The 25,989-nt window shown below is 39.3% G+C and overlaps 1 protein-coding gene across 3 annotated transcripts in view; it reads left to right on the forward strand.

The window, feature by feature from the left end:
• Chd7 (chromodomain helicase DNA binding protein 7) overlaps positions 1-25,989 on the forward strand; it is a 184,004-nt gene that overhangs the window by 137,298 nt on the left and 20,717 nt on the right. For all 3 annotated transcript variants that reach the window (XM_027932846.3, XM_071602315.1, XM_071602314.1), the window contains exons 9-23: positions 1,347-1,430; positions 2,871-3,008; positions 3,105-3,226; positions 3,606-3,849; positions 5,022-5,198; positions 9,416-9,559; positions 10,703-10,958; positions 16,712-16,922; positions 17,441-17,636; positions 18,379-18,546; positions 18,662-18,841; positions 21,600-21,710; positions 21,800-22,005; positions 24,449-24,648; positions 24,835-24,994. In XM_027932846.3, the coding sequence (XP_027788647.2) occupies positions 1,347-1,430; positions 2,871-3,008; positions 3,105-3,226; positions 3,606-3,849; positions 5,022-5,198; positions 9,416-9,559; positions 10,703-10,958; positions 16,712-16,922; positions 17,441-17,636; positions 18,379-18,546; positions 18,662-18,841; positions 21,600-21,710; positions 21,800-22,005; positions 24,449-24,648; positions 24,835-24,994 (2,597 nt within the window). The remainder of the gene's footprint in view (positions 1-1,346; positions 1,431-2,870; positions 3,009-3,104; positions 3,227-3,605; positions 3,850-5,021; positions 5,199-9,415; positions 9,560-10,702; positions 10,959-16,711; positions 16,923-17,440; positions 17,637-18,378; positions 18,547-18,661; positions 18,842-21,599; positions 21,711-21,799; positions 22,006-24,448; positions 24,649-24,834; positions 24,995-25,989) is intronic.

Consider the following 25,989-nt stretch of genomic DNA (forward strand, 5'->3'; position numbering starts at 1 on the left):
AGATTACTCACTTAATGAGTAGAGATGTAGGAAAAGTTCAGTTTAGCACTGAGTATGAAAACTTATGTTGAAGAACAAGTTGTCTTAAAGAGAGCTCTTGCCATCAAAACCTGCTTTGTGGAACATTTTAGGGTTCATGAATCATACATACATATTGTTTCTCTCAATCTAGGAGATTTTGAGAAAGCCAGTGCATGAGTACGTTAACACTCTAACTGGACATGTCATTGCTGTGTGTTTCATTACTGTTCACCCATGTGAAAAACCTGAAACAGAGCACATTCTTGTATTTTTTGCTTTTGGGTTCATAAGTCACAACAATTCAAAGGACCCAACTGGGTGTTTTAAGTGGGTTTGGTAACTCAGAATGTTCATTCTCCTTGACAGAGTGTGACTGACAGCTTATCTTTTCAACCTGCAATTCAGGGGATACAAATGGTGTCCAAGTGACTTCTAATATGTCTTTTGTTAAGTATTTTAACAAAGCTATATTATTAACCTGTAGCAACATATAATGATGTATCTTTTGCTTTATAACTCAGATACGAAAACTTATTTGACCCTGGCTGCTTTTGAGTATGAATTGGTCTATAACTTCCTTTTGAGCCACATTCTATTCTTTCACATGAGATGACTTTGTGAACACACAGTTTTACTTTAGTTTTATAAAAATTGTTGAAATAGTGGCTAAATGACTCAATTATTTAGACCTCATTTCTTTATCCTGAATTCTTTTACTCACTCTATATTCAGTATAAATAAATCATTCACACATTTAAGATTAATGACAAGACTGTTATTCTAAATGAGGTACTAATATTGATTGGCAAAGACTACCAAACCTCATAAACTTTTTCATGCTAAAAACGGAAATCCATTGGTTTCAGTGTTTATAGCTTTTGAATAACATTCTGTAAATGATGCTATAGAGCACCAGGCAACTCAAGTAGTGATGAGACTTCTGTAGCACTTACTGTGCATGGCTCTGATTCTTTATTGCAAACTGTAGTTTCAAGAATGCTAAATGCATTGCATGCCATAAGCCTTTTGGATTGCTCATTAGCGAATTGTAATTTCACACTTCATTTAAAATATTCTTAAACATTCTCTCACAGTAAAAGATTTCACACAGTAATTAAAAGACTCTGTTAACAAAGTCTAAGAAGTCTGATTTCCTCATGGGGAGTGATTTTGCTAAATTGTAGTTTTTCAATTAATATAATAGAATTTGCCAAATATAAATTTTGTATCACTATGATCCAAAATATTATTGCCTTGTGAAAAGTGAAACAGCGTTTCCTCTCAGGAAATAAACATTTAATTTCTTTTTTTCCCCTTTGGTGCAGATTGAGGATGAGCTTTTTAATCCAGATTATGTGGAGGTTGACCGGATAATGGACTTTGCACGTAGCACAGATGACCGGGGAGAGGTAATAAGAGATCATTTGTATGTATTATAGAATGGTGGTTCAGGCAGCTTATGTGTTCAGAGATGAGAGAAACTTAGACCTATTCTTGATCATGATACATGTGGTCTAAATTTAATTGGAATTTAATGATTTATTATTAGTTTTATGGCATAATAATAATACTAAATATGTTTTTTGTTTAGTCTGGAGCTTTTTTAAAAAATCAATTTTCAATCTGAACTACATTGACATTTTTCACAACTCTAGAATATGATCAATAAAGACTTCAATATGTTTTGGTGTGCATCCATCATGTAGCACAAAGTTCTTTTATGTAGTCAAGAGTACAGTTATAGCAGGATTCGGTTTAATGTTATTTAGCATTGGATTTCCTTAATGAAGTATAAACTTCATTTAATGAAGTACACAGAGGCTAATAGAAAGTACTTCTTTTCATGAGATCCCAGACCTGGCATTTTATGTTGCTTTGCAAACTCTTTGAGGTTGTCAAGAACATCTGATAGGGACATAAGGAAAAAAACAGTTCTAGTGACTTCTGAGCATGTGTCTTGGTGACAGTGTGGTGACCTACCATGAGTTCTGTCATTCCTGGCTGCTTCAACTAAATTGAGTTTTATGTTTTAAATGTTTGGATCTTGCTTATCTAGAGAGACTTGTCAAGGGACTCCCATTTTATTCCGAATTCTAGATAGTGGAATTCCATGATGTTTCAAAGACTATAACAATATCTTTATTTTTCTAATTTTATTACTTAGTTATATTTTTAAAATTTTATTTCAAACCTTGTTTGCATTATACAGCAAATATTTTTAACATCAACCAAGTCAGTGTACCTTGCTCTTGAAATGAAGATCAACAAACCAAAGTGTTTTCTAGAGGAAAGACAAAGAGGAAATCCTACTGGTTTGCATTACCCAAAATATTTTGCCCTCCAATCTTCTAGAGCTCAAATATAGTATTTTTAAAATGTGGTTGTATATAAACAGCATCTCTTTCTCCAAAGAAAAGGCAGATATCCTAATAGATTTGCCTATTTTTTCATTCTTTAAGAAACTAGCCAATTATATAAACATAAGTATGCCAATGATCTTACTTGAGAAGACTGAATCATACTCTTAATGATTTGCACAGGGGAAAAGAAGACTCAGCTTTAGCTTCTTGGTATTTACTAGCTATTCCTGTATACTTTTTGACTTTTGAACATTACCAGTGATTTAGATTAAAAGTTAATTTTGTTCTGATAATGCCCCATAACTCTGTTTCCAGTTTAGACTGGAGGCAAGTATTTAGTAGTGGATATAGTTTTAAGGCATCTGTCAATTTGGCGTTCCTGACACTGCAGTAGTGTGTGTTGATAGATGAAATAGAGCACATGTTTTTCCTTACTATATTATATTTGGTCAAGTGAATTCAATTTTGGTTTATTTAAACCTGGCCCAGCCTGTGACTCATTATCTGGTGAAGTGGTGCTCACTTCCCTATGAAGACAGCACGTGGGAGCTGAGGCAGGACATAGATCAAGCCAAGATCGAAGAGTTTGAGAAACTCATGTCCAGGGAGCCGGAAACAGAGCGTGTGGTAAGAATTGGCTCATGGTAGAGGATTTAATTTGAAAATAGCATAATGGTGTGGTCTTCAAGAAACCACTAATGGGATTTACTATATTTGAAACAGGAGCGACCTCCTGCTGATGATTGGAAGAAATCGGAGAGTTCCAGGGAGTATAAAAACAATAACAAACTCAGGGAATACCAGTTGGAGGGAGTGAACTGGCTGCTTTTCAATTGGTACAACATGTATGTACAACACGTTTGTCTTTACTTTTAGAAAATATTGTAGCTCTTTGTAGTTATTGGAAAAAGTAATCAAAAAGAATGTAAATAAAATTTTAACTCTAATGAAAAGTTTTTAAGAAGCAAGCTTAATATTTATTTAACAAATGTTAATACAGAGATTGACAGAAGTATGTAGAAGCAATTTTTATTTCTCAGATAATTTTGTTTGAAATTGTATTTTGTTGACTCTAAAAAAAAATCTAAATCCATTTGGCTATGCATTTGTGATTAATCTGTATGTGTGTGTGTGTGTGTGCGTGCGTGTGTGTATATATATAAAAGACAGCAGTACCTAATATCTGTAGTCACTAAACTTTCTTATTTTACTTCCTTCCCAAAGGCGAAACTGCATTTTAGCAGATGAAATGGGTTTGGGAAAAACTATCCAGTCCATTACATTTCTCTATGAGATATATTTGAAAGGAATCCATGGCCCTTTTTTAGTAATTGCCCCATTGTCCACGATCCCCAACTGGGAAAGGGAATTCCGAACCTGGACAGAGTTGAACGTGGTTGTGTATCATGGGAGTCAAGCTAGTCGTCGGACCATTCAGTTGTATGAAATGTACTTCAAAGATCCCCAGGTAAAACTTCACAGGTTGTGTTCCTTGTGCTTATTACATGCATTTTAAGGTGTTGAAAGTTTCGACTTAAAAAGTCACTTTCGGTGACTTGAGGGAAGTTCTCAGTTTTTGCTAAATTGGGAAATGGCTTGAGATTTTTTGCCCAATTAGTTTGTATTATCTTTCTACAGTGTCAATGACCTTATTTTTATAGCTTTTTTTTTCATTTTGATTATTTAAATATAATAAAATATCTGTTTTACCTAGATGATCACTGAAATTCATATGATGTATTACTATGTTAGCTTTATTTTGTATTCCTAAGACAAAACTAAACAAAAATGATATTAAATGTGAATAGAAGAATATTTTATAATACTCTTGCTACAATTGAAAAATATTAAGCATTGCAAAAATCCAAATATACACCAGAGGAGGAATTTATACTTTGGCTTTTAGTAGCAAGTACTATGATTTTTGTTATTCTCAGTGCCTGTTTATAAAATTATATTAACAGTGAAACATTATGAATGATGTGATAAGGATCATATTTGTTAAAACAGTTTTAAACTGTAAGTAATAAATGGAAGTTCATTCTGTAATTGAAAACAAGAGTTGTTTTATGTGTATGTTTGTTTCTATTTTTAAACCTGAAATCTGACATATAATTACATAATTTTAAATGAGAAAAATATTGAAATCTATATTTGTATTTATCTTGAGATTTGGAAAGTTCTATTCTAAGTGAATGTTTTTTTTTAATTTCAAAAGTTTTATCATTTTATAGGAAGTGTTAAAAGAATAAAATGAGTTGCAAAAGTAAAAAAAACAAAAAACCTTTTACAAGTTTCAAAAGTTAGTATAGCACCCAGTCCCTTTGGCCTTTCACTGTTTAGAGTCTGTAGGGTGTCAGTAGACAGGGTGCATTTACTGGTACTTTACTGCATGTGATCTAGAAGGGACTTGCATCTGAAATACTATGATAGTTTTCTAATTACTTTTTAAAAGGAAAGATTTTAAAACTTCGTTTTTTTCATAACACCTTAAAGCCTTCAAAATAACTTTTCAAACAGGATACCTGAAATGAAGATGGGTCCAAAGAGACAAATACTTCTGTTTTATGCTATGTATCCATCCCAAAATGATCAGTGTTGTCATTAGTGCTAAATAATGATTCCGAGTTGTTCTTGTAGGGTCGCGTGATAAAGGGGTCCTATAAGTTTCATGCCATCATCACTACATTTGAGATGATTTTGACTGATTGTCCTGAGCTGCGGAATATTCCATGGCGTTGTGTGGTTATAGATGAAGCCCACAGGCTGAAGAATAGGAACTGCAAGCTCTTGGAGGGACTCAAGATGATGGACCTGGTCAGTGATCATATTGGTGATTCCATTGAACCTGAATAGAATTGTTTCTGACTTGGTAGTTGCACTGCTCTGAATATGACTTAATGCCTCTCTTCATAGGCTATCTGCAAAGCCTGTGCAATATCATGATGTATTCTGAATTCTCCATTACTCAAAAACTGTTACTGCCTTCCTAACTCTTAAATTTGTATGCTGGTGTTTTAAAACAGTAGTTTCGTAGCGGAGTTTAGTCAGAATATTTTCAGTGATGTGAGTTTAAAGTATTTGCTTTAACCCTTTTGTTCACAAAGTCGGCTGTTTCCTTAGCTGTTAGACCAAGCTTCATTTCAGTGGTAATAATTCAGTTACATTTCAGGATTCCTAGGTTTTGCCCTACCAGGGCCAGCTGGACTTGAGGATGCTAGTTCTTAGGAAGTTGGCTGTGATATCTGGTGTTGGTTCCAGTTTGCATAGATGCATGAAAGTTTGGAGCATTACAAGACCTCAAGTTTGACCTGAAGTTTTATGCTACATCTATCCCATACCCTTCTAGCTTTCTCTGTGATTAACTTTCCTGGGGCTTTTCTCAGTAGGAATATCGTGGAACCACATATTGTAGGATAGTAGAATTTGGTTGATTTGTCATGCTCTGTGGCTGTGTGTGATGTCCTAGCAGAAATTGCTACTTGACCTGTTATCTTTGGATGACTTTTCACTCCATAGTTTTACAAATTGGTTATGATCATTTGTTTTTATTTTTAATGTACAATATGAAGACAATGCTGTTGTCATTTAGGATGTCTTGGGTGATTTGATGAGCTCCAAGAAAGTAAAAAAATAAAGCAATAAGATTAAAAATCCCTTTAATGCTGACTTCTATAAATCTGATCTCTAGCTAATTGTGAATTGGAGATGGGAAGGACTATTTTGTATGTTCACAGCTATACTTTTTTTTTTTTTTAAACTAAATACTGGTATTACTGCAAAGAACACCTAAAAGCTTTCTGTTGCAGCTTCTTTGAAGCAGCTCCTTTTATTCTTAAATTAGGGGGATTGGATTAACCTACTATTCTTTTAATTAAAAACAGGCAAAATCGAGTTTTGTTTAAAGGAAGACGTCTGACTGTTATATTATTTAGGGTAGAATTTCCCATTTTTCTCCCCCAATGAACTGTTACAGACACTGTCCTAAGTCTTATGCAAAGCAATTTAGTATTATTTGGTGGCCTATCCTCAAGACAAGTGGAGAGAGCACTTAGAAACAGGGAATAGTCTTGAAGACATGTGGTATACTCATGGAAGGAGAAACTCCATGGCTGTCTTTGGCCTTTCAGCATTAGTGAAGGTACACGTTTATGCTCATAGTTTATGCTCATAGTGGTGATCCACTAGAGGCCTATAGACCATTTCCTGAAGTCCTACATAGTCATCTGACAGTTTTTTGTCAATTGTATTCTATTACTAGTCTTGTGTTCCCATATAGTAGATTCTTACTGCAAAATAGTTCTTTACTGATGAGTACAAATTAGTTAAACTATCGACATCAGACAGTGTGATTGTCTTTGAAACACTTTGAAGAATTTTCTGTTACTTATATTAATATTTCATTAATGGATTGGGATCTGTTATCTAAATAATTTTCTGTTACATCACAGTGCTCCTTAAACCTTTTCCATAATGACATACATATAAAATGATAATATCTGTATGCCACACTGGGGTAGACAGAGAAGGCTGCCCACTACCACAGGAGACCAGTCTTGCTGGCCAGCCCAAGTACTCAGAGTACCTGTAACTCATCTCTGGCTAACTGACTAGGGAGCACCATTTACCAAATGAACAAATTATTATTATTATTATTATTTTGTGGTGTTGGAGATTAAACTCAGGGCCTTGTGCATATAAGGCAAGCACTCTACCAACTGAGCTGTATCCCCAACCCCAAAAATATTATTTTCTTTTTATAATTAGGATTTTTTTTTAATCTCAGAAGAGATATTTTTAAGATGGAAGATGGACGTTATTGGTCAGAGATGTAATATAATTGTATTTGTGTGCTCTGATCAGCTCATTGCTTGGTATTTAAATCATTACTTAAAATAAGTATCATTAGAACTTACCCACTTATCACTCTTCATGTTTCTTTTCCTGGAATAAGTCACAGTTAAAACAGTGGGTAGTAATTGTACCCAATTCCAGTGCAGGTCTTAGGGAACTGCTGCTACCTGTACTGAGTTAGATGAAAATGTCCTTGGTAGGGTGATCCCCAGGTTCATTCTCAGGAAATGAAGACCACTGAGTGTCTTCCCCTCTCCTGAGAAAAGGAACTGTTTGTGGAGATGATATGTGGAGGGACAGTCACCATCTTCTCAGTTCTCCATTGGAGCTCTGGGAAAGCAAAACTGACCCCTTGTCCTTTCTTGACAAGGAGAAGCCAGGGAGGTTATAGTAGTTCTTCATGGATTCTGTTTTCTTGTCATTTTGTTGCTAGGAGGTCTCACACAAATTTAAGGGTATGGTGAAATGAAACTAAATGTGTATCACGCCATCAGAACTAAAAAGAATGGTAGTATTTGCAGAACAAAAGCATATCTGCTGGCATAGTTGAGCTTGGAGGTGGTATGGTTGATAGCCTGAGTCTCTCAGAGGACGCCTGTTATAGTGTTGTAGTAATCCCATATTTTAAAATTTGTTATCCACTTTCAAACTGAAACCTAGTTTTATTCCATTACTCATATATAACTGTACAAAAGGGTTGTAAAGGTCATGTTGGTAATTACTTGGTGTATTTGCCTGTTAAGCAGTCATTGAAGTGAAGCAGCACCAAAAAGGACCTCCTTTCCCTTATACGAATACATTTATTTTGAAATTAGTGAATTAAAAGCACTTCTTTTAAAGGATTTGATTAAATATTTAGAATTTAACTCAGCAATAAAAGATATAAAAAAAAAACTGGAGAAAATATGATACCTCTCTCCCTTTCCCCCGCCCCCTTTCTCTCTCTCTCTGTATAATATTTTCCTGAGTATTTTTTAAAGAATTATTTCATAGGGTCATTCAGAACTTGGCCATATCAGCCATTATGGCCCATGTGACTCCACTAGTATGGTTATTAATTAGAAACTCTTGAACTGATTTGCAGACTCTTTACTCTTAATGATTTAAGATTCTGAAGGTGATATTGGCATATGCGTCTTTGATCAAACACATCTATTTGGAGGGGAGAAAAGGAGGGGAAAATGTATGAAGTGCTTCACCTCACTTTCACAGAGCCTCATTGACAAATAAGACATGATAGATATGAAGAAAAATTAACTGTGTTCTTCTTTTATCTCATTCAACTAGTATTTACTGAGCGTAAGGTATGTTTGACAACTAAGTCTACTCAGATTCCAAGTTAAGTCAGAATATTGATTTTGTAACTACTAGAAGATTAGTTGTGCTATACACCAAATGTAGGAAATAATAAGATGATAATATACTCCAAGGTAGGAAATAATAAGACTCTTAAGATTTATAAACTTATTACTATTAAGTCTGATTGTTTTAAAACAGCTTCTTTGTCTCATAGTACAAAAGGAAAGTTGGAAAAAGTTCATAAACAGGGAGAATTAATTAAAGAAATACCTAACTTGGTTCAAAGAGACAAAAGTTAGAAATAGCATTTGATTTTTTTTTTTTTTTCAAATGATTGTGGTATTTAAGACCAAGATGACCTCTTTGCCAGTTGGAAATTTTTGCAGAACAAAATAGTTTTTCATATGCTGTTGCATTTAGAAGAAGTTCTTTTGTCTCTAAAGTGAGTCATGCAGGAAGCAGATGGAAAGATGAGAGCATTGTTGATGTAGAGAACAGAAAGAAGCGTGAACGCCTTCTCTTGGCCTAGGGATTTCAGGGAAAAACTTAACTTTGGTTGAGAAAAAACACTGAGACTTAGGGGATTTAGAAAGCCATCCTACTAAAATATTGATCTCATAACCTCTGGAAGAAACAAAAGGACACTGAAGGAGCCTGTGGAGCTCTAGAGAGCACCCCGCACATGTCCACTCATCTGAAGCAGGAGCCGTATCCTTCCCAAGTCTCCATCTTTATGCCTCATTTCTATACTTGGTGTAGGGTGGGTGCTGAATTGCCACTGACAAACAGAAGCAGAAAAATGGAGACCTGGGGGAAAGCATTCTTCCTAAAAGGTCTATTTGGTTGCAATGTGGTCAGTTGCTTTTCTTGTGTTACCATAGGAACACAAAGTGCTGCTGACGGGGACCCCACTACAGAACACTGTGGAAGAGCTCTTTAGCTTGCTGCATTTCTTGGAACCAAGTCGCTTCCCTTCAGAAACCACCTTTATGCAAGAATTTGGTGATCTAAAAACAGAAGAGCAGGTACTTATCACTTCAAGTTTTTATCTCAGTCATCAAAATTGATGATTAACTCATGAAATGGAAAAGTGTTTAAGTATTTAAAAATGTAAGTTATGTTACAGTTTGTTCCCTTGGACCTTCCAAGTCATCATTATGAAGGTTTTTTGGTTTGTTCATTTGTCCGTTCACCCTCATGGAGGGCTATTGAGTTTTGTACAGAGGTTACATAGCTGTTGAGGTAATTTTCAGAGGTTGCTCTGCTATTCATATTGGTGGTTTTGCTCTGCATACTTATGGGGATAGTGGTAGAAGCCCCTGAAGTTGGTGGAGCGATCTGCCTGCTGAAGTTTTGGTTTCCACTCTTATTTCTGAAGCATATACCTGGCCACGTTGTATGTTTCTTCAAGTCCAGATACTTTCATTTTACTAGCCCACAGGATTTCTAGGAGAGGTAAATCAGGTATTGTATGTGAAAAGCACATGGATACTTTTATATATACACCGTAAGAGTTATGCGGGTATCACTTGCTATGTTTCATGTGCCATCTTTGAAATAAATGTGGAGATAGTTTGAAATCTTGGTCTTTATGTACCCCATTTTCTGTTCACTAAAACTTCTTAGCTTAGTTCAGAGTGACGTCTGTTTTGTTTTGCTTTTCAAAAGTTAAAGCTATATGTTGTGCTGTGTCCGCTTGCCAATCAGCGGAAAAGAGAACCAGGCATAGACATTTCTCCCCTGCTGATTGAGGCTCCTTGTTCTTGTTCTTTAGCTCTTTCTATAGATAAAGAGAACAGAAGTATAGCACTCTGTGACATGGTTTCTTTCCTGTTCCTCACCATCCCTTTGGCTTAAGACAAACAGAAGGGAAAGCTAAATGAATACAGTTCTTTCTTTTTCTCTTCTCCACTGCTGTGTACTATTTTCCAAGCCCTTCTGGGTGTTCAGAACTCTTGGGTAGGTGAAGCAGTGCATTTGACTTAGAATTTTCCAACCCTTCTCAGATTTCTTTCATGAAAGCTAAAAGATTAGCTCCTTTATACCCTTATTAGACTTTGAAAAGTGAAAATGGATAGTAAATAAATAAGCTTTTCCTAATTTTTCATAACATATGTTTAATATGAAGCAAACCTTGATACCAGTATTTACCTAAGGTCCTTTTTTAGGTGCAAAAACTTCAGGCTATTCTAAAGCCAATGATGTTGAGACGTCTCAAAGAGGATGTAGAAAAGAACTTGGCCCCCAAAGAAGAAACTATTATTGAAGTTGAGCTAACAAACATTCAGAAGAAATATTACCGAGCCATCCTTGAGAAGAATTTTACATTTCTTTCCAAAGGTGGTGGTCAAGCTAACGTACCTAACCTTTTAAACACTATGATGGAATTACGGAAGTGCTGCAATCATCCGTACCTAATCAATGGTAAGCCTGCCTGCTTGTGAACTTTACTTGAATGACCATAGAGGCTCCAGAGGTCCCTTTCGTCCCCAGATCAAGGCTTTCGTGGTGTGCAGTTGGTGCTGCCCTGACCACTTGTGTGAGCTTCTCCAACTTCTTCTTCTCTGAGATGCCTCCCTCTGTGGTGCTGAAGACGCATGCCAGGTGCCCCTGTGGTCCTGGGAGCATGTTCTCACCTTGTCTCCTTCCTCCTTCCTCCTTTGACCTTTAAAGGGAAGCATTTGTGCTCCCTGGCTAGAAATCATCAGAAATGCTAGCTAAAGACAGATTAGCCCCGGTTGAGGTTTTCTTGGTGAATGTGTGTTTAAATCAGAGGTGCTAAAGAGGAACTCCAGTGGTGTGGGCCAACAGCTCTCAGCTGTTTAAGACCTTTGCTAAAGCCTTCATATTCCTCACAGTCTGGAGGCCTTCAGCACCTGTTCCCTGAGAATAAGAGATGGTCGCAAAGCTCTGGCCATGGTTCATCCCTATTACCTATGGACCACCGTATGTGGCCCTACTCTTCTCTTCATAAAACCCATCATGTTACTTAACACATGGGGACTGAACCTCTCTTCTATGCTTTCAGGAAACATTAAGGGGTGCGTGTTTCATGGCCATGTGAGCACCTGCCTCAAGGAGCCTGCAGTATATTGAGGGATTGAGATTAGGAAAGCCGTTAGTTGTCATTTGAGACAAGCCTTAAGGGTAGAAGGTATTTTTGCTAGGCTGGATTAGAGAAAAAAATGACGTTCAGATGGAAGTTATAACATGAGCAAAAAGATGGAGGCATTGAACACAAAGGGGAAATTGCCCAAAGTGTAAGGCACATGTGTGAACAGTGGGGCCAGACACTTGGACACTACGGGATTGACACCATGGGGCCCCGTGACCTCAGATACTGGGCTTTGGCCAATGTGTTGGCAGGGGAACCACTGCAGGTGTTTGAGCTGAGCAGTGATAAGGTACATGACTCAGGATGAGGAGTTGGGCAACAGTGTAAAAAGAATGGGATGGGAAGCAGGCGAGCAGAAAGACCAGCTCCGAGGCAGTGGCTGCGGTCTGGGCAGGAGGTGATATGCATTAAAGATGGCGACTCGAGGCTAATTTAAGGGTTCTTGTGCACAGTTACAATCGGCCTGCAGTGCAGTTTGGGGCCTTCCAGGGAAGAAGGAGCAAAGCCTACTCTGTCTTTATCACAGTCCACAAGGTTCTAGAACAGCTGATTTAAAGAGTTCCTAATCTTTCCCCCTTTCACAATGTGCCCTGGATCCGGAAGTTTCTGTTATCATAGGATAAAAAGTGGTCTGTCCCTGAAGCTGGGCACGGTGACGCAAGCCTGTGATCTCAGCAGCTTGGGAAGCGGAGGTAGGAGGATTTCGAGTTCAAAGCCAGCCTCAGCAAAGAAAAAAAAAAAACAAAAACAGGCACTAAGCAACTCAGTGAGACCCTGTCTCTCAATAAAATACAAAGTAGGGCTGGGGATGTGGCTTGGGGGTCAAGTGCCCCTGAGTTCAATCCCCGGTATCCCCCCCACCCTGCAAAAAAAAAAAAAAAAAGGTCTGTCCCTGGATGGGCTCAGAGCAAGGATCCTGAGGTCATTTGTTGCTTTCATGTGACATCAGTGAATTTCTTTTTAAAAGTTAATGTTTGTAGCTTCATCTTCTAAAGAGAGTGTTGTTTGTGATGATTATATGTTTAATATACCAGCCTTCTAATCACAGTGTTTGGGCGCTTGTATGGCCATTATGATGCATGTTAACCAGCCCATTGTTGAGTTGGGGCTTAGGCCAAATAATGGTGTTATTTGAAAATACGTATGTGCACACAGCATATTTCACAAAAAGTAGATGATGAAGAGAAAAATAAATGATAAAAGCCTCCAAGCGGGGAGAAGAGAAAAGGATATACTAACAGCAAGACTGGAATGCCACCAGCAGAGTGGATGTGAAGAGAGAAATGTCAGTGACACTAGATAGATATCCCTGAGCCACCAAGTCCACCCTGTTAGATCACATGTAATGACATGCATTGAGCATTCCTGGGTGGTTTCCTTAAACCCACAGCTGGTGGGGATCTTCCCTGGGCTGCTTGCTGTTCATTGTTACCTGATTCAGGACGTTAGTTTCCCAGGAGCCTCCTAGGGCTTCTTGAGGCTTGGATTTTAAGGCATTTGTTCTGATTGGTCATTCCTTGAGGTTAGCTCTTCTGTCCTTACAACAAGTTATGAAATATCTGTTACATATGTGTCTTTATGCCTTTATTTTTGGGAAATTATAATTTTTAAAAAATGTCTATATACCCCTAAGCATACAGCTTTCCCAATAACTCATGGAGACAGTTGCGTTTCACAGAGGTTGCTCCAGGGCCTGTGCTGTTCATTCTTACCCACCATCTGGAGATAGCACCCTGTCACAGAGCCATCTCTAGACATTATTGAACATTGGAAGGAAATATGAAGCTGAAATTTGTATGAGTTATGGCAGAGTAAAGCTGCCTGTCAAACTAAACTTTAGTTCCATTCAGCACAACCTTTCTGCACTTGTGAAAAATAAAAGCAACAGTGTGCACAAGGTGAAAGCAGTAACATACCCAGGAGGCAGAGAATCTACAGGGATTGTAGAATGCAAAGTACGTAAGAAATCCTTTTAATGGACTTAATAGTTTTACTTAAGCACTTGAAACAGTGTCAGCACACTATAAGCACCAGCAAGTGTTGCTACTTGTTTTTCTTGCTAAAAGTTAAGCAGGTAACTCGGTAACAAATGAGGTTACTCTTACCAGCCCAACCTTTATTTGAATGAAATTTTCAACTTCAGATTTCCTAATGTAAGAGTCAGAATAATGTTGAAAAACATATCCAAGAGTCCCCTGATGGACAGAGGTAACTTAGGAGTAATTGGTTTTTATTAGCCAGGTGCAATGGTATACATCTGTAAGTTCTGCTGCTCTGGAGACTGAGGGAGAAGGGCAAATTGGAGGCCAGCCTCAGCAATTTAGTGAGATCTTCAGCAACTTAGTGAGACCCTTCCTCATCTCAAAATGAAAAAAATAAAAAGGATTGGGGTTGTAGCTCATTGGCAGAGCATTCCTTTTCCACCCCCAATCTGCCGAATAAATAAATAGAGTTGGTGGCTGTCACCGTTGGAAGTAGGGAAAATACAGAAAATAGAAATAAAATAAAAACAGGGCTTACGCAGTGGAATGAGTTTTAGAGAAACAGTAGTAGTTTTTTTTTCCAATGTAATCTTCAGTAACAAAATATTTTCCTGTCCATAGCTAATATAACTAGATGATATTACTGTCACTGCCCTGATAGTGACCATCTGCTGAAGTGAAAAGACTTCAGGTTGGAAGTGAGTACATCCTTGCTACAAGTTGCCTTTAATAACACATGTCCTTGTAAATGTAGTACCAGCCATACTTCAATTTAGGGCAGAGCCAACTAAGTGTTTTGACTTATCATAACACATTTCCAGTTAATTTCCTGAATGATGTGTACCTATTTTCAGGGTAAATCTTTAATTGGTAGTTTTGAAAACGTGGGTGTGACACCAAAAGGTAGAAATTGCCCTCCTCCCTAATATTTACCCCATACCTTCTTTCACAAGAGCACCATACAGAAAATGTTTGCTGACATTGCTTTTAATTGAAGTCTTGTTAGTGTAATCTGGCCACTACTTGAATACTCTAAATTGATAACAAAGAGCTGAATTGATAATTTAGCAGTAGGTTTTGTTGGGTAAGAAAGTACAGTTTTCTGTCCTGTTCTAGATGAGAAGTTGTTGGCAGCATTGAAAAGGCAGATTTTTTTTCACCTCTGAATAAGTTTAATATTAAAAATGATATTTCTGCTAAAATTTGAGTTTTTATTTCATTAAAATGATTATCTCATTTTTTGAAAAATACTTATTAATCATAAACTTGCTTTAAATTATTAAAACATCATCTTTTATTTTGATTATGGATTTAGTTTCATATGGATAAAAAATACTTAATCTGCCATTTCTACATTGTAAAATTCTCACATCATTTAAAAGTACAAATTTGAAGATCTAATGTAATGTATAAACTTAAGTGTATTTCCCACCTCTTAAGCACCTCTACCTCCCAAATCTAGAACCCGGGTTTATAAATTCATGTTTTGAAAAACATTGTTTAACTACTTTGGCAAACGTTTTTGCTGATTCTCTTAAATAGCATTTTTCTTTTTTCCTTAGTGAAAACCCTTTGCTCTTTTTCTATACTTATAGAAAAAATCAGAATATTAGCTTTATTCACTGAAGAAGGCCTGGGGGGCCAATAATGTCGAAGGAGCTGGTATTTTCTGCCAGTCCTTTTTGTGAGAAGGTGGCTTTGTGGATGGCTTTGTGGAAGGCCCTGGTGCTTGGTCAAGGCACTAAGTGACTTTAACGTTCTCAGTGAATTCTTTGTTGATTCACGATAAAACACACCATCTTTATTCACATGACCATGTCCTTAAGGTAAGTTCCACAGGCACCCTTCAAATGCAAAGCAGCTTGCTATTTTTTTCCATCTTGCGCTTCTTGCAGAAGTACCATCTGAGGTTGTTGTGATGGCCTGTGTGTCCCAAACTTTAAAACCCTTTTGAGGTTTATGTAGCCCTATCTTGTGTTTACTTAGTTCACATGTTTGAAGCCAGTGATAGGAAGTTTCTAGCACAGTTTGAGCTGGGGATGGATCCCATTAGATGCATGCATTTGGTATATTTTCTGAAGAACAGGTGAGCACATCTCCACCGTATGGAGGGCTGAGCATGTTGCTGTGCCCTGGTAGCCTGAGGCAAAGACTGCCAGCCAGTGCTGCCCAATTCCAATTCCAGCCACCTAAGAAGTTGCTGCTTCCTGAATAAACAGGGGAGGGGGTCAGGAGAGGAAGGTGGTGGGGCTTCTTCCTTAGGAAGGAGCCATTTTCTTGAAACTTCTGATTTCCTGAAGTCTTTGAACAAGCAAAAAGTCCATGTAGAGCTATGAGCAAAAGAGAGTTAAACATGAAAATCTTGAATTAAGAAAGTCTTGTATTAAATACTTAAAGGTTGTTTCAGTGTTTTTAGCTTTAAAAGGTTTGGGTCATTCAAGATGGGATTTTTGCATTTTAGGAGATTATCAGGTGGTAATGGACATGGAGGGAGATCAAGAGATTAGAATAGTAGATGTGTGCTCAGGTTTTTAAAAAAAATCCCTGAAGAATATCCAGAAACTGAGCTTCCCTTTCTGTCATCCTTATGATAATATTAATATGCCATTATAGACTCAAAGAACGGCCCTCACACTTTGCTAGGACTCCATCCTTTTGTTTCTTAGAACAGATTTTGTTGTTTGTGTTTATATTCAGCTAGTAAACAGTTCTTCATTTCTTTAGCAATTTAGGTTCCAAATTTTCTGTAGGTATCTGGCCCTTGGCTTGTTTCTACCACTTCTGCCTTGACAGTCTGTTGTTGAGATTCAGTTTTTATACACAGCAAACATTTGTTTGTTGGAAAATGTGGTTTTTTTCCCCCTAAATGCCTCAATGTGTTGTGCTTAAAACTTTGATCCCTTTTGTACCACCGTGGTTTTGTGTAGACCCAACTTTGAGTAAGTGGATGGATTCTTGTCGACAAACAAAAGTGTGGTATTCTGGTTCCTACAGTTTGTGGTAGGTTTTGAAGGCAAATTCATTGTTTTTAGCAATAAAAACCTTTTACAGTATTCACTTATGCTGTCCAATCTCTGCAGGTGCTGAAGAGAAAATTTTGGAAGAGTTTAAAGAAACACACAATGCAGAGTCTCCAGATTTTCAGCTCCAGGCAATGATCCAGGCTGCTGGCAAGCTAGTGCTGATTGACAAGCTGCTGCCAAAACTGAAGGCTGGTGGCCACAGGGTGCTTATCTTTTCCCAGATGGTGCGCTGCTTGGACATACTGGAAGACTACCTCATTCAGAGACGGTGAGGGCCACCGTGTCAGAATAACAAAGAGGAAAGAAAAAATTGCCCTATACGGGCTCCAAGTGGTTCACCTAGAAGTGACATTTATGATAAAAGAGGGTAGAATGGGAAAAATGTGTGACATCTCCTCCTCAAAACTAATTGTACATCAGTTTATTTTCTATGATGATACAGGCAGACACTACATACTTCTGTGGGCAGTTTTTCCTCCATGGCTTTCATTTGACTAGAGAATAGTTCTTAAAATTGAAATTGTTTGTTATCTTACTGTTAAAAGGGTCAGCTATTTTTAGAGTTTAGCTGTGTCACTGATGAGGAAGTATAAAAAACAATCTTTGAGCTTTGAGCCAGTTGGATGAAAAGCTATTAAAAAAAAAAATGCTGGCTCCAAAATTATTTCTGTTAAATTAGATTGTTCTATTAGTATTTAGTCCATGTTTTGATACTTACTTAACAATTAAAAAGGAGCACCTTTGTTGTAGCCATTTGTCAAGCTCCTCGTTAATATTTTTTTTCAGGTACCCATATGAAAGGATCGATGGCCGAGTAAGAGGTAACCTCCGCCAGGCAGCTATTGACAGATTCTCCAAACCTGATTCCGATAGGTTTGTTTTCCTCCTGTGTACGAGGGCAGGAGGGCTAGGCATTAATCTTACTGCTGCTGATACCTGCATCATCTTTGATTCAGACTGGAATCCCCAAAATGACCTCCAGGTAAACACACAAGGAAATCTTACTGATGCCTTTAAAAAAAAAAAAAAAAAAAATTAAAGTTGTGGGAAATCAAGTAGTAATAAGTGTATTAGTAATGTGTGAAGAAATTTCTTAGGTTGTTAATCTGCTTCCAAATGGCTACTTTAATTATTAGAACTTGTTTTTCTTTGGTAGCTGTTTTAATTTGGGTTACTGAAACAAAAATGCCATAAATTGAGCAGTTTAAACAATAAACATGTATTTCTCAAAATTTATGGAGGTTGGAAGTCTGAGTTAGTGTGCCAGAAGGGTTGTGTTCTCAGTAAAGAAATTGCCTGGTTGACACATAGCCAAAGAACAAACTCGTTGTCCGGACTCTTCTCCCTCCCAACCCCATCCCTATACTGGGGATTGAACCCCAGGGGCACTCTACCACCTATCTATGTCTCTAGCCCTTTTTATTTTATTTTGAGACAGGGCTTTACTAATTTGCCTAGGCTGGCCTCAAACTTAGCGATCCTCCTGCCTCAGCCTCCCAAGTAGCTGGGATTGCAGATGTGTGCCATCACACTTGGATTTTTCTGGCCTCTTTTATCCAAGCACTGATCTCATTCATGAGGGCTCCACCCTCAAGACAAAATTACCTCCCTAAGTCTCCATCTCTTAAGTTCTGTCACTTTGGAATAGTGGTTTTAACATGAATTTTGGGGGAACACAAACACTTGGTGCATTGCAATAGCCATTAATTTTCTTTTTCTTCCAGGCTCAAGCTAGATGTCATAGAATAGGACAAAGCAAATCTGTGAAAATCTACAGGTTAATTACAAGAAATTCCTATGAAAGGGAAATGTTCGACAAGGCTAGTTTGAAGCTTGGTCTGGATAAAGCCGTGCTGCAGTCTATGAGTGGAAGAGAAAATGCTACCAATGGGGTAAACTAAGACTTGCCCAAAGCATTCATTTACTCTGGTTCTTTCTTAGCTAATAGTAAGAAATTATTCTGTACTAGATTATTTTTCCAACATTTTGAATATTTCTGTAAAACAGGTACAACAGCTTTCCAAGAAAGAAATAGAGGATCTTCTACGAAAAGGGGCTTATGGTGCACTCATGGATGAGGAAGATGAAGGGTCTAAGTTCTGTGAAGAAGACATCGACCAAATTCTCCTACGGCGAACCCACACTATCACCATTGAGTCTGAAGGAAAAGGTTCCACATTTGCTAAGGTGTGAATCTGTCTGAAGAGGCCAGGTTTTCAATAACAGCATGATAGAGTACATGTAAGAGCATCCTGTGAAAGTGCTCACTAGCTGCAAAACAACCTTTATGTTATGAATTAGCAAAATTATTAGTTAGCTCCCTAGGGAGTCCCTGCCACAAAACATTTTGGGTCCTCTTCTGTGTATATGATACCAGTGGCCCCCTTTATCTATGTTCTTATCCCATCCTCTCCCCAGAGCCTGATTTCTGAAATAGCCTATAAGAATGACCAAGTCATTCCTGTTTTTAAAAGATCTTTCATCTGTTTTCCCCTGTAGCTACAGCAACTCTATAACTCTTTTCATAATTCAGATCCACCCAGTGTAGTCCACACCAGCTTTCTCCACTGCCTGCTTCCCACTTAGTTTCACTCCCTGTCCTGCCCTCCTCCTGCCTGTCAGAACTACTCTGGCCAAGGCCGCATTGAGCACCCAGCCACCCACGTGAGAGCCCCTTCAGAGGTTCCCCCTGCATTTCATTCCAGCCATCCACACCAGGAACCACTCTACATTTTTATTTTTATCAACTTTATTGAAGTGTACATTACTTACCATAAAATTGCCTATGTAATTCAGCATCTTTAACATATTACAGAATTGTGCAACCTTCAGCTCAGTCTAAGTTCAAATATTCCCTTCACCCCAGAAAGATCCTCATGCTTGTTTGCAGTTACTCCCTAACCCTCTTCCTGCTCCTCCTCTGCAGTCCCTGGAGACTAGTGATGTACTTCTCTTTCTGTATAGATTTACCTACTGAGACATGCAATACATGATCTTCTGTGTCGGGCTTCATTCACTTGAAATAACATTTTTGAGGTTCATCTATGTTGTAAGCATATATCATTAATTTGTCCCTTTAAATTGCTGGACAATATTCTGTTACCTGAGTATACCATTTTTTATCAGTTGATAGTGGACATTTGAGTTGTTTCTACTCTAGGGTTTTATGAATAATGTCATTGTAAACATTTGTATACTGTTTTTTATGTGGACATATGTGAGTGGAATTGCTGGGTCATATGTTAGTCTCGAATTTAACTCTTTAAGGAACTACTAGACTTTTATATTTGTCATTTATAGTCTTTGGAGAAATGTTTGTTCATTGTTTTTGAGGAATTAGTCTTTTTATTATTGAGTTTTATAACCTCTCCGTATATTCTAGACAAAGGTTTAATAGTAGATTATAGATATTCTCTCCTAGTTTTTTTCTTAATGTGTGTACTTTTTAAAAAAAAATCCAGTTTCCAGTTTTTTTTTTTTTTTTTCCTTTTATCGCTTGTGCTTTTAGCGTGTTGTCTAGCCCACAAAGATTCGTTCCTAAGTTTCCTCTTATAGGTTTTACATTTTTAGCTCTGTCAGGTCTGCAGTCTCTTATGGGCTGAGCTTTGTGTGTGGTGTGAGGTCGGGCTCCAACTGCTCGGTGTGCCCAGGATTCCCTGTCTTTCTACCTGCTCTAGTCTGCAGTGGCTCTTTTCTGGGTTCTGTGACCTAGCCCCTTCTCTTTTACATCTTTCAGCCTCTTAAAAGAGGTTTTTTTTTTTTTTTTTAATATATTTTTTTAAAGAGAGAGTGGGAGAGGAGAGAGAGAATTTTTTAAATATTTATTTATTTTTTTTAGTTTTCGGCGGACACAACATCTTTGTTTGTATGTGGTGCTGAGGATCGAACCCAGGCCGCACGCATGCCAGGCGAGCGCGCTACCGCTTGAGCCACATCCCCAGCCCTTAAAAGAGGTTTTTAACCTCAGTCTTCACAGGCACTATATAGGCAAAACCAAACTCATCACCCCTGTTCCTCCACACCTTAAAAGACACACATACTCATACACACACCCACACACCTGTCTGCCTGCCTGAGTAACGCCATTCAGGTGACAGAGTTGAATACTGATTTATTTTTTTTTTTCCTTCTTCCTGGCTTCCTCCTTCTTTTTCATGCTTCATATTCACCCAGAGTTTCCATTAAATTTTGCCTTTTAAAGAATGGCTTTCTAGACAGCTTCTTTTTTCTTCATTTTAATGGTATCTGTTTTCTGACTTCATTATTTCTTCTCTGAACTACTACAGCAGCCTTTTCTACTCTCCTGCTGAGACACTGGTATGATCTAACACTGACTCTGGACATGATGGTGTCCATCTTTAGAGGACTCCTTGTTTTCAAATTGCTCACTTCTCCCTGAGGAAGGAATTCTGACACTATTAACAGCTCACACAGGGCCCTGCTTGATCTGGCTTCTGTCTCTGTCATCAACTTGCCCTTGGGCTGCTCTTTTCTGAGTACCCACATCCCCTTTCCTCTCCTCTGTACCTTTGCATATGCTCTGCCAAAAAAATATTTTCAATGCTGTCCTGTTTCATGAATGTTTTAAAGTATGGCTCAAGTATCATCCTTCCAGGAGACCCCTTGCTTCTCAGTTCCCTGAAATGGCCTGCCAGAGTAAGTGACCCTCCTTTGTGTTACCTGTACCTACACATACCTCGGTTCCCTGTCACTTTTCATGCTGAGGTGTGCACCTTTGTTTCCTGGTCTCTCTGGGCCTCTGCACAGTGAGCTAGCTGCCTGAGGAGGCTCTCATCCCAGGTCCATTCACTGTAGTGTCTGGCACACGTGGAGAAGCATACACACATACTTGAGTGAATGAATAAACAAAATCTGCCTTGCATTCTAACCATGAGAAAAGCATTTCAAAGTAATGTATTTTTTTTCGCCCCCCCCCCCCTTTTAGGCCAGTTTTGTTGCATCTGGAAATAGGACAGATATTTCTTTGGATGATCCAAATTTCTGGCAAAAGTGGGCTAAGAAGGCTGAATTGGACATTGATGCCTTAAACGGGAGGGTGAGTGAGAAATCCCATTCAGATGTCGGTCTGATGTAACCCAAGGGTCGCTGTTTCAGAAGTTTCAAGTGTATCTGCTCTTTTGTCAGAACAACCTGGTTATCGACACTCCGAGAGTGAGAAAACAGACCAGGCTGTACAGCGCAGTGAAGGAGGACGAGCTGATGGAGTTCTCAGACTTGGAAAGTGATTCAGAAGAAAAGCCTTGTGCAAAACCACGGCGGCCCCAGGATAAGTCACAGGGCTATGCCAGGAGCGAGTGTTTCCGAGTTGAGAAGAATCTGCTCGTCTATGGGTAAGGTGGACTCACTACATAAAGTGGAATTTTGTTCTGACAGTAGTTAGAATTCCCAGATGGTATCGGAAGACGATTTGTGTTTGGATCTGTGTGACTCCCCCTTGTGAATCAAAGGAAAGCTTCTATAGTAACTCAGCACAGCTTAGGGGTCGCTTGGTTAAAGTGATCACGTCATTCAGATCCTCCTGGATATGGACAAGTCACTAGAAGTAAAGTCCATATTCTCACTTGTTCATCTTTGTCTGCTCACAAGTGGTCCCACCCTTGCACAGTCTCCCCATTTTTCTCAAAACATTCTTCCAAAACATGAGTGGTCATTTGACTTTTGTGAATGTGTTGTGTTTCTCCTGCTGGACTTCAGACTCCTCAAAGGCTGGATCCACCTCTAAAACATCTCTGAATTGCTGTGCCATCCCACAGGGTACTTTGTATGACAGGGTGCTACAAAATACCTAAATCAGTAAATGAGAGGTTTCTCAGAGATTGTGGGACTGTAGGCAGACTCCATTAAAATAAAACTGCCACCAAGGCAGTCTTTTTGCCAACCTGATGAGATCCTGCCTCCAGTGATTTCTTCCAGTGGATCACAGTTAGTTCAGAATAGATACAAACGTGTTTGCATGGCATACAGAACTCTCTAGTTGGCCCTGTCTGCCCTGTTGGTTCTTGCCCACCAGCAACCCAAGCCTCTGTTCAGACGGACCACTTCATCTTTTTCTTTGCACAGGCTGTTCCCACTGCCAAGAGCAACTCCCCATTCAGTGACTTGTGAATGAAGGCTTGTTTATGGAATAAGTGAAGTTCAGCAAAAGCCCATCCTGTATCTCAACAGCTTTGCCACTGATACTCATTATCTATGCAAGTCCAAGATCCTCTTTCGCTCATTCTTATATGGGAGACTCTCCCCACCTAAGCCCTTTGTGACATGCACCTGCTTCCTTGTTTCAACTAATGATCAGAGTCTAGGACATTCTTGGAAACTCTAGGAATGGAACATGTTAATAACTCCCAGTGTTAAGAAGGATGCCCAGGGCATGTTGTCTCTGTCAAGCCTGCCCTTCTCCCATAGTCATCGCTCTTCTTGGAACACCTGCTGTGGCCTGGGCACTGGGCTAGGGTAGTCTCAGACTCATTTATACAATGTGACCAAGATTGGCATAGCTCAAGGCAGGCACGTAGGTGAGCAGAAATGGCAGTATACTGTGCTGCTGTATCAGGTATGGCTTGTTTGATGGAGCACAGAAGCACAGCACCTTACCTGTAAGACACAACTCAGGTATCAACCCTCCACTTCTGGGGTAGAAGTCGAAGAAGGAATTGCATAAAAGTGATAGGTACAGTCTGTGAACAGGTGGACATCATTAATTAGCCAGGGTAAGAGGGAGTATGTCAGAGTTTGTGTAGGGAGAAGAGAGCAGCATGTCCAAAGGCGTGGAGTTGAGACTGGCCTTGTGTTTGGAAGAACTGATAGGAGCCAGAGAGGACCAGAGAGTGGTAAGAAACCAGACCAGGGAGAAAGGCAGGGCATGGGAAAAGGGACACATACTGCTCCCTGCAGCTAAGACCAAGTCCTCCCTATGCCTCAGCCACCAGCTAGTTATCTTCAAAGGCAGCGGAGGACTATTTGCACCATGAGCACTGCCCTAGCTCATCTGCTGTTACAGTGGGTAAGGGGTGGAGGATGGGTCTTGGGCAGCATCTGCCTTTTCCTGCACCCATGCTGTTTGCTGTCTGGTCACACCCACAACTCCCAAAGGGTAGCGCAGGAGTGCAGCCTGGGGCTGTGACGCAGTGCATGGTCAGGGTCAGCAGGGTGTTACTTGTTTCCCTTTACCCGTAGACTTCTCTCCCACCCTTTCCATGTAAGGACCTGTGAGTTGGTGGAACATCTTCTGTACGGGTGTTCTTGTCCTTGGGAGTCACTACTCCCCGTTTCAAAAGGGATCGCAAAGCCTTTCACAGTCCTGCACCAGTTATTGGAGTGTGTCCCTTTGTGGTGGATTGGAGCAGCTGAACTCCTCGGCATTGCATTCTTTTTGGGGGTAGTCACAGCTACCTTGAGTCACCTTTCATCTCAAATGGTTGGTCAGCATCCAAACACATAAACCATAGCAGAAGGAAGCAGCACATACAATTTCTGGGCCTCCTGGATTACATTCATGTCCTGAAAATGCCTGCCACTGGCCTGCTTCTGCCTTGAAAATCCAGTTTTGGTCATGAGGGTGGTAGTTCAACTCCTGCACTTATGAGCAATGAACTCCTGGCCCACTCTGAAAGGGGGTGTGCTTAACTTTTGTACCCTGGGTTGCTTTCCTATCACCTAATAGAAAACATTACAGTTTTGACCCAGAATATCCCAACACTGGTACCTGACTATTAAGGTACAACTTCAGATCTGTAGTTAGAGGCACCATCTGCATGCAAGCTATTTGCTTTACAGTTGGGGCAGATGGACAGACATCCTTTCCCACGGACGCTACAAACGTCAACTCACGGAGCAAGATGTAGAAACCATTTGCCGAACCATCCTGGTGTACTGTCTCCACCATTACAAAGGGGACGAGAATATCAAAAGCTTCATCTGGGATCTGATCACACCCACGGCTGATGGCCAGACTCGAGCCTTGGTCAATCATTCTGGTAGGTCTGCTGTATGCCTTTCATGTGGTGACATTCACTGGAAACTTTGTGACAAACCCTGATAAAGAGATACAACACAGACCCTTTGTTTTCCTTCTTTACAATATCTGCTTCTGACACTGTAACTTGGAGTGTCAAAGGCTTTAGTGCTGCTGCTGCTGCTCAGGATGATGATGCTTCTTTCAGGTCTCTCAGCCCCAGTGCCCAGGGGAAGGAAGGGGAAGAAGGTGAAAGCCCAGAGCACACAGCCAGTGGTGCAGGATGCCGACTGGCTGGCCAGCTGCAACCCGGACACACTGTTCCAGGAGGACAGCTACAAGAAGCACCTGAAGCACCACTGCAACAAGTACGTGTTTGGGGTGCAGGGCTTGGCTGCTCTTGTTCTGTAAGACATATGGTGTTAAAACCATGACACTCGGTGGGTGCTGCCTTTGTATTACCTCCCCATTTTTCTTGAAACATGCTGCCAAGTCCTCAAAGAGCATATCTTCAGGTGATTGATAGCTTCTTATATGGTTTAAAAAAAAAAAAAAGACATAATGTGACATTTACTGTTCCAACTGTTTGTACGGAAGCAACATATTGGCATTAATTGTATTCACAGTGCTGTGTACTTGTGTACTTGTCACCACTGTCTGTACCCCAAACTTTCTCATCGCCCCCAATAGGAACCCTGTGTTAAATAGTGACTGCCCTCCCACCAGCCCTTGGTAACCACTATTCACTTAAGTTCATTGTACGATTCTCGTAAGTGAATCGTACAATACTTGTCCTGTGTTGGACTTGTTTCACTTAGCATAACGTTTTCACAGTCCCTTCGTGTTGCAATGTATATCAGAATTTCATTCCTTTTGATGGCTGAATATTACCCCGTTGTAAATGTGTTACATTTTGTTGATCCATTCATCCATTTGTGGGTACTTGGGTTGTTCCCACCTTTATCTGTTGTGAACAATGCCTCTATGAACATTGCACATGACTGATTTTTTTTTTTTTTTTAAGCCAGTGTGGTAGAGAATTGTGGTTAGCTTTATACAACCCCACCCTGCTTCCATAGTGGTCTGGCAAGTTTACATGTTATTTTTGCCTTAATAATATCTCAGTTGCCGGGTCTTGTGAGTTTAGAATCATATTCTTTACCTTTATTTCCAGAAATTCAAAGATAATTGGAGAATATTGAATCTGTATTGATTTTATTTCTTAGAACTCTGTTGATTGTGTACACATTAAACATGTTATTTCCTTATTCTCAGTATACATTTTTCAGTATCAATAATATAGACAGCGGTGGTACTGAACAGCTTGACCAGTCCTCAGTTTTGTGTGGCCTTGAGCAAGTTG

This window comes from Marmota flaviventris, chromosome 15 (genome assembly GCF_047511675.1).
Source record: "Marmota flaviventris isolate mMarFla1 chromosome 15, mMarFla1.hap1, whole genome shotgun sequence".
In the NCBI taxonomy this organism is placed as follows: domain Eukaryota; kingdom Metazoa; phylum Chordata; class Mammalia; order Rodentia; family Sciuridae; genus Marmota; species Marmota flaviventris.